Raw genomic sequence first — 9160 nt, forward strand, 5'->3', positions numbered from 1 at the left:
TTTTCGATTTTCTAGTTCTGGCAGCGACACACAGCAGACGAGTCAGACGCAAAAAAATTCTGGCAGAATTAGAAGTATACATCGTGGTGTCAATTAGTTAATTAGCCACGTCAACACACCTACAATACTGATCTAAAACCTCTCGTGATATTTTAAAAAGCTAGTTCCTTATATTACAAAGTGCATGACAACCAAACTGAAACATTCCTCTCAAAACCCATAATCTTCGTCATCATCATCGTCATCGTCACGGCGACGAGCCACCTTGACTTTGGTTTCAGGTTTTGAGGACGAGTTTATTTGTTCAAGCATGTCGATTAGTTGTTTTTCGTTGACTTTGGAGCGTAGCTGTCCTGTTTGTGCCTGTACGAATAGAGAGGGAATATCTCATTTAGAAATCAGGTCTCGTTTTGTCGTGTGGTGTTTTGTGGCATTCTGCTGTTACAAAGGCAAGCTCTTCCAACATACCATTCGAATAATCAAATCTTCTACAGCTCTTGACTTGTCTGGTTTCACTATTGAGATTCGTGCCACTAAAGGAGCGAGAAAAGTTAATGATCAAATCTTTATAAGTTCAACTTTGTGCATGCTCCTACATACATCGTTCCCTCGCATCATTATCAAGTATTTGTACTAGCTAAAGACACAATGGAATCAGTTCAAATACAGCATAATCAGTGTCCATCATGCTAGACAACACCATACCATAGTCCTCCTCATTTCCTCCATCTGCTTCCTCTTTTCAGCATCCTCTGCTTGATTTCCTTGGCCCTGACCACCAGTCATGCCAGGGATGTTCATGCCAGGTGGGAGGCCAGTCATTCCCTTATGAGGATATGATATTATGTTGGTATATCCATTGTTTCAAAAACAGGCAACAAAAAAATCGACAGGGCAAAGATTGCATTGCAAGCTTACAGCAGGAGCACCACCACTTGAACCCTTTAATTGAGCCATTCGCTTGGCTCTAATTGCTGCTAGCTCATCGTCTTCCATTGTTGCGTTGACGTTCGTTCTTGGAAGATGCTTGGTTTCGAGATGTTTTGAATTGTCAGAGGATGTCTGCTTTGGTTTATGTAAAGCTCGAGGCAGAGATCTGAGACAGCGGAATGATTTTATACGTGTCAGAATGGATACATCCGAGTTGACCTTCTTTGGATAAGAGTTGAATCACGAAAGTAAAGCCCATTTTCAATGTTTTGTTTGACTTTCATTGATCAAGAGGGACGTGAGTTGCCTAGCATTAGGTAATAACGCGGTATGAATTTAATACGTGTATTCTCTGTTCCATTCCAATATCTTACGTATTCTACTAAGCTCTCCTTATCCAAACTTCCCAAAAAACTAAAAAACAAGGAATCGAGCAGAACGAGCTGAATACAGCTATTCCATTTGCTGCGGACTTCAGGTATCATATCATATACTATAGAACATCAAGGAAATACCCAGTATGGCTGATGAAGGTATGTATCATCATCATCAAATTCGATATAAGTTTGCAACATTCTGTGCTAGTTACCAACCATTGTTCTCTATATCCATAGACGACACTCTACGAGAGATATCAGCTCTACAAGCAGCAAGGAAAAAGACTGATGGCAATGCCTCACAGCGTGCTGCTCCATCAGACAAAGTCCCCATGATGGGCTCCATATCATTCGACACAGACATCTACTCGTCAAAACCACGCAGAGGTGGCGGAGACGACTATGTAGACTCGATCGACACACGAATGGATGTAGACGATGACGACGACGAAGACAACTATGCCCAAAAGTCGAAACGACTCGCATCATACACTGCTCCAAAAGGTGCCATGAAGGACGTAGTAGACCAGGACGATGACGTAGATCCATTCGCTGGTATATCTACGTCCAAACGTATCATCGATCGAGAAGACGATTATAGGAAGAAGCGGTTGAATCGTCAATTGTCGCCTGAACGTGTCGATGCTTTTGCTGCTGATGGTGGTAAAAGTAGTAGTGCAGATGCTAGGACGTATAGTGAAGTCATTCGGGAAGCTGAACTGGATCGTGATGAAGCTGACACTCGTAAAAGGATTGCGAGAAAGGAGCAGGAAGCTAAAGAGAATGGATCGTCGCAGCAGGCAACCACTCTAGATGCTAGCAAGAAACGTCGATGGGATGTTACGGCTACGGAACAATCTCCTGCTCCATCAGACGTGTCTACACAGCCTATACATTCTGAATGGGATGACGATGACTCGGCATCCTCTGTAGCATCCGTAGCACCACCACCTAAAAAGAAGAATAGGTGGGATGAAACGCCAACCATGGATGGTAAAGCCGCCGCTGCACTATCTAGTCGATGGGATGCTACACCCTCTGGTCAGCAAGTATCAGCCACTCCCAAACGATCTAGGTGGGATGAAACTCCTGTAGGTGCCACATCATCAAGCATGCAATTCGCAGCCACTCCAATGGGTAATCTAGGAATGATGACTCCCATGCAAGTACCAATGACTCCAGAAGCCGCAAATGCTATGCGATGGGAACGGGAAATCGATGTCCGTAATCGTCCCTTGTCTGATGATGAATTGGATGCCATGTTTCCTACCACTGGTTATAAAATACTAGATCCTCCATCATCGTATGCTCCCATTCGAACACCTGCACGTAAATTGATGGCTACTCCTACTCCAATGGCTGGTATGGGTGGTGGGTTTGTCATGCAGGATGAAACTGTAATGTCAATGGATATGGCTCCTAGTATCGATGGTGTAGATGGCTTGCAATTCTTCAAGCCTGAGGATATGCAGCACTTTGGTAAACTGCTCGACAAGAAGGATGATGCCGAATTATCAGTCGAAGAATTAAAGGAACGTAAAATCATGAGACTTTTACTCAAAATCAAGAATGGAACTCCTCCCATGCGTAAATCATCACTACGACAAATTACCGATAAAGCTAGAGAATTCGGTGCTGGACCATTATTCAACCAGGTACTACCACTACTCATGTCGCCCAACTTGGAAGAACAAGAACGTCATTTACTCGTCAAGGTCATTGACCGTATCTTGTATAAACTCGACGATCTCGTACGACCATACGTCCACAAAATCCTCGTAGTCATAGAACCGTTATTGATTGACGAAGACTATTATGCTCGTGTCGAAGGTCGAGAAATCATATCCAACCTCTCCAAAGCCGCTGGTCTCGCAACCATGATTGCAACCATGCGACCTGATATAGACCATATAGATGAATACGTCAGAAATACCACCGCACGAGCATTCTCTGTCGTAGCATCAGCACTAGGTATCCCAGCCCTCCTCCCCTTCCTAAAAGCAGTTTGTAAATCAAAGAAATCATGGCAGGCACGACACACTGGTATAAAAATCATCCAACAAGTCGCCATTCTCATGGGATGTGCCGTCCTCCCGCATCTCAAATCACTTGTAGATGCAATCCATCACGGACTAACAGACGATCAGCAAAAAGTACGAACAATCACCGCTCTCGCTGTTGCTGCACTGGCTGAAGCAGCTGCTCCGTACGGTATCGAGAGCTTTGATTCTGTGCTGCGACCATTGTGGGATGGGATCAAGGCACATAGGGGGAAGGGACTGGCAGCCTTCTTGAAAGCTATTGGATATATTATACCATTGATGGATGCTGAATATGCAAATCATTATACGATTGAGGTTATGCATATCTTGATTAGGGAGTTTCAGTCGCCTGATGAGGAGATGAAGAAGGTGCGTGTTGCAATGGTTGGATTCGACGGGATGTTTTGTTTCTTGTTTTGTTTCTTGTTTTGGAGGAGTTTTGGGTGGAGATGGTTGTTGGTGGTGGTGTTACGTGTATGTATATCTAATGGGAGTCGTGTTTTCGAGATGGTTTGAGAAACTTCTGACTGTCATCAGAGTAGTCAGTGCACTGTCATCTTTTTCTGCCTTGTCCAAACCACTCTCTCATTTTTTTCAGATCGTTCAGACTCTTTCAACGAGACTAATAACTCTTCTCACACCATTAGATTGTACTCAAAGTCGTCAAACAATGTGCTGGAACTGACGGTGTCGAGGCACCTTATATCAAGGCACAAATCTTGCCTGAATTCTTCAAGAATTTCTGGGTTCGTCGTATGGCACTTGATCGACGAAACTATAAACAAGTAGTAGAAACAACCGTAGAACTAGCTCAAAAGGTTGGAGTCACGGAAATAGTTGGTCGTATAGTCGAAGATTTGAAAGATGAATCCGAACCATATCGAAAGATGGTGATGGAAACCATTGACAAGATTGTATCTACACTGGGAACTGCCGATGTAGATGCGAGATTGGAAGAGCTGTTAGTAGATGGTATCGTAACGTGCTTCCAAGAACAGACTATTGAAGATATTGTAGTCTTGAATGGGTTTGGTACTGTAGTAAATTCCCTTGGTATGAGAGTCAAACCATACTTGCCTCAAATCTCTTCGACTATCTTATGGCGACTCAACAACAAGTCTGCCAAAGTACGACAACAAGCTGCCGACTTGGTATCACGTATTGCAGTAGTCATGAAGCAATGTGGTGAGGAGAAACTTATGGGTCATTTAGGTGTCGTATTGTATGAATACTTGGGAGAAGAATACCCTGAAGTGTTGGGCAGTATATTAGGTGGACTGAAGGCTATAGTCAATGTCATTGGTATGGGCTCCATGACACCACCGATAAAAGATTTATTGCCACGACTCACACCTATATTAAAGAATCGACACGAAAAAGTACAAGAGAATTGTATAGATCTCGTAGGTCGTGTAGCAGATCGAGGAGCCGAGTTTGTATCAGCTCGAGAATGGATGAGAATCTGTTTCGAGTTGCTTGAACTCCTCAAGGCTCATAAAAAGGGAATTCGACGAGCAGCAGTCAATACCTTTGGATATATAGCTAAAGCCATTGGACCTCAAGATGTACTTGCAACGCTGCTCAACAATCTCAAAGTACAGGAACGTCAAAACCGTGTATGTACGACTGTAGCAATAGCCATCGTAGCTGAAACTTGTGCACCGTTTACGGTACTACCAGCACTCATGAATGAATACCGAGTACCTGAACTGAACGTACAGAACGGAGTCTTGAAATCTCTATCCTTTTTATTCGAGTATATAGGAGAAATGGGAAAAGATTATATATATGCCGTCGCACCGCTACTCGAAGATGCGCTCATGGACCGTGATCTCGTACATCGCCAGACTGCATGTACAACCGTTAAACACATCGCCTGTGGAGTCGTTGGTCTTGGCTGTGAAGATGCACTCCTCCATATATTGAATTACGTATGGCCCAACGTCTTCGAAACATCTCCACACGTAATCAATGCTGTACTTGAAGCCATTGAAGGGCTACGATGTGCCTTGGGACCGTCTGTGGTATTACAATATGTGTTGCAGGGGTTGTATCATCCTGCAAGGAAGGTGCGGGAGATTTACTGGAAGGTGTTTAACTCGCTTTATATTGGAAGTCAGGATGCGCTTGTTGCGTACTATCCGAGGATTGAGGATTATGGGAAGAATCGGTATGCGAGGGGGGAGTTGGATTTGTTTATTTGATGGGTTGTGTTTGGTGGTGGAGGAGGGTGTTGTGAGGTATAGGAAATAAATGTTTTGCAGAGGATTTGAAATAAATGTAGGATGCGAAGAAAATTAAGGCGTTCTGTCAATGGATGCGATTTGTGTTTGAAATGCGATTTCTATGTGTCTCTCGAGGTAATTATTCGCAGTGGTATATGCTAAACAAGACAAGCAAAAGAATTTGCTCCTCCACCGTATGTCATGGCCTTGACTTGATCCACCCATCACGGCGATCTCCCCCCTGTGCCTTCTTCATCTGCTTGAAGTTTACAGATCATCCAACACTAAAGCAGTGCATGCCCGTCTATACTGTCACGTCTTGTAGACTTTGAGGGTCCCTCCTCATGTATGTTTGAAAAATGGGAATGTCAAAAAAGACCATCAAAGCATGACCTTGCCTATGGAATGCGAGTTCTAGTGTTTTTTACAAGTATGTACAATAGTTCGAGTCTACAAGGAAATCCGAAAAGGGTCTCTTAACCAATTCGTCATGACTTGCCATCCTCACCACCACCACCACCCTCCTTCTCCAATTTCTTGACCTTTTTCTGCTTCTTCTTTGCCGCATACTGATCAACCACACTCGAAGCAGCAGGCCGTTTAGATTTCGACATCATGGATACTTTGGAGTCCTCTTCACCTGCATTTGCGATGGTTTTAGTTAGGAGCAAAAAACCAGATCACTTCCGCTATTCCATTACCAGTCTGTTTACCAGCACCTCCTTTACCACCACCATTACCAGCCTCAGCATCTTTACCAGCCCGAGACACAATCCGACTCCTAACCAGACTTAGCTTGTTTGATGAAGCCTGCTTGTACAGGTTGACTGGTGCTTGATCTGATGTTGATCTTGCTGAGGCATCTTTTGGTTGACTATGTGTATATAAGAGAATAATTAGCATGTTCTGAATATGAATACTCAAGCCATCCGTTTTAAACGAGCCAGACGACTGAAATGCGACATTGCGTACCTCGGCAACCACGACGACACCAACTGTCGCACCTTGTACACGGATTTCTCAGCTGACGCGGCAGCCGCAGATGGATCTACGTGATCCTCCACAATTGGAAACGTGTCTATATGTAATCGGTGGGTATTGGTGAGTTCGAGCTATCCGTCTGATTTTTTTTGCAATTCAAATTCAAGCAGCAAACACAGAACATAAACAGTTTAATGTAAGTGGTTGATACGACGTGATATTCTTGTAGCCAGTCAGCACAATCAATCAATTAATCCTTTTTCTCACCTCTTTTCAGATTTCGTAAGTAGCTCGCTGGCAGGTTGAATCTCGGAATGCTGAGTTTGGTTTGATTTCGAGCCGCCAAGACGAAATGGAATCGTTTACGATCGAATATTCCCTTTCTGAATCGCTTTGCCGTTGCTCTTTTGCATTATCGATTCCCAGTGATATGAGACATCAAACACATCCAACATCTCTAACGTCCAAACCCGCAACACAGATACAAGGAACCAACTCCACGATGTTCGGTACTCAACCTCCACCACCCTCAAAGGCCGAAGCCGATGAAATGAGAGCGAAATCAATCGCTACCTTCCAGACATTTGTTGCGTACGTCGCCATAATACGTGCAGGTATGTTTTCCAGTGTTGGGCAAAAATAGAAGACAGGTGATCCTTATGAGACTTCTCTCATCTAGTTCCATACGCCATTGAATACATATCCGAGTTCTTTGATTAAACGAAGCTCTGCCCCGTGCTTGCTCAATGGAATACTGGCCTCTCAAACTTGTAATAATATCATGATGATGCAAAGAATATATTGATTTACTATACAAAACAGTGCGTCACAAAGCCGACGCTTTCAGAATCAACACATCGTCTCCAACAGGTCTATCATTCCGATCAGTAGGTACCATACCCAGCCTTTTCACTACAGGCATACCAGCAGCGACACGTCCAAATATAGTATGCTTGCCGTCGAGCCATGGGGTTGGTGCAAGCGTTATGAAGAATTGGGAACCGTTTGTGTTTGGGCCGCTATACATTGACAAAAAAGTAGAATCAGCAAATTGTATATGAATCAACGTCACAACTTGCACGAGCTCCTTTTCGAGACGCTTGCGTGATTCTCAGAGCGATATAGAGCACATTGTCCAAGCAGACCAAAAGGTGGACCTCCTTCCAAGCACACCAAACGCCCGCTTGATTCAGCCCGATTCGATTGCAGCAATCATATGTTACCTGTTCGCCATGGAAAGTATACCAGCACCAGTATGTTTCAGCTCTGGATGTATCTCATCCGCGAACTTTTCACCGTATATGGATTGGCCTCCTCGGCCTACACGTGGAAATAGAGAGTATGAATCAGTATGAGATGCGAACGGATTGAATGTAGACGCTCATGACTCTCTCGTTGAGGATCGACTTTTGGGCCATACCTGTCCCTGTTGGATCACCTATTTTTTGTACAAAGATATTCATAGTCAGTACAATGCGACCTATTAGCAAAGCGATGCAATCTTTGCATACCAGTTTGTAGCATGAAATCAGCAATGATGCGATGGAACTAGCCAAAACAACGTTCAGACGTAGCTTCAAATGTCTTCAATGTTTCATCAAAGCAAGCAGTACACATACCTTGCATCCATTATAGTATCCTCTTTTAGCCTACATTGAATAAGAATAGATCAATTTTATGGCAATTGCAGATAAGCTTGAAGCTTCAATCATTGCACTCAACAGTTTGATTCACTGCTGACTTACCAGCTCATAAAAGTTCTGACACGTCTTTGGACAGTGATCCCAGTATAATTCCACTACTATGGGTCCTGTGCTCGTGTCTAGCTGGACGGATTTGGGAGCTGCCATCCTCGTGAAAGGTTTATTCGACTTTTGAAGAAAGTGTGATGAGCAGTTATGAGCACAAGCAACGACGAGAACTGATGAAAACGACTCGGAAAGCGAGAAATTTCGCCAAAGTTTCGCTCAAGGTGCTAAGAAACCCTCGCCGGTTGCAAGTTCAACATGGAGGATTAGACATTCTACTTGAACGCTTAAGTCAGTTTCAATATCTGTTTTATCTTCGCCTTCTTTTGGTCCATCTTTACATATCTTTACATATCTTGCACCATTCCTTGACTAGTCGAGACTACCTCTCCAGAGCCCTTGTATTCAAAGTTTCAGCTCAATCACAATATCATAACTGTCGCTCTTCAACTCACCCATCTAGGTCGATTCATTGACAGCCAATAGAAGATTAAACATGGATGCCATGGCTTCTGCTTGGTTAGACCAATCCTTGAACTCTGCTGATTTCAGAAAGGCCTTTCTGTTTCCCATGTTGACGACAGAGTCGATGGCAGCGGTTTTCAGAGAGTAATTGTCTCGATGGTACTTGGCACCAAGGCTCAAATACACGATGGCTTTTCCTTCATCCAGGTCTCCTGATATGATTTCCTGAGCAACTGCTGTATAGAGTAGACCCAACTCAAAGTGGTGAGCAGCTTTGGGCAGTTCAATACGAAGACTAGCATCTTTTCTTCCTGATGGCAGCCATTCTTCAGTAGCTCGTCCATAGACAAATGCGAGCAGTAGCTTCGTACAAGCACTTGAGTAATCGACTT

At 43.8% G+C, this 9160-nt stretch overlaps 3 protein-coding genes across 3 annotated transcripts; 1 reads left to right on the forward strand and 2 right to left on the reverse strand.

Moving 5' to 3' along the window:
* Positions 1–210: 210 nt before the first annotated feature.
* SmJEL517_g05223 (uncharacterized protein) lies at positions 211–996 on the reverse strand (the record flags this gene model as incomplete). The annotated part of the gene is made up of 5 exons (XM_031171149.1): positions 211–363; positions 469–533; positions 601–637; positions 706–825; positions 919–996. 5 exons carry the CDS (start codon positions 994–996, stop codon positions 211–213), a joined length of 453 nt encoding a protein of 150 aa, XP_031022881.1.
* A 454-nt stretch (positions 997–1450) lies between these two features.
* SmJEL517_g05224 (uncharacterized protein) lies at positions 1451–5553 on the forward strand (the record flags this gene model as incomplete). The annotated part of the gene is made up of 3 exons (XM_031171150.1): positions 1451–1463; positions 1545–3718; positions 3997–5553. The coding sequence occupies 3 exons, from the start codon at positions 1451–1453 to the stop codon at positions 5551–5553; spliced, it is 3744 nt and encodes a 1247-aa protein (XP_031022882.1).
* A 1828-nt stretch (positions 5554–7381) lies between these two features.
* SmJEL517_g05225 (uncharacterized protein) lies at positions 7382–8405 on the reverse strand (the record flags this gene model as incomplete). Its single annotated transcript, XM_031171151.1, has 6 exons — positions 7382–7574; positions 7779–7875; positions 7976–7993; positions 8067–8103; positions 8175–8204; positions 8301–8405. The coding sequence occupies 6 exons, from the start codon at positions 8403–8405 to the stop codon at positions 7382–7384; spliced, it is 480 nt and encodes a 159-aa protein (XP_031022883.1).
* Between the last annotated feature and the right edge of the window lie 755 nt (positions 8406–9160).

The sequence above is a fragment of the Synchytrium microbalum genome (assembly GCF_006535985.1).
Source record: "Synchytrium microbalum strain JEL517 chromosome Unknown SmJEL517_scf0044, whole genome shotgun sequence".
NCBI lineage: Eukaryota > Fungi > Chytridiomycota > Chytridiomycetes > Synchytriales > Synchytriaceae > Synchytrium > Synchytrium microbalum.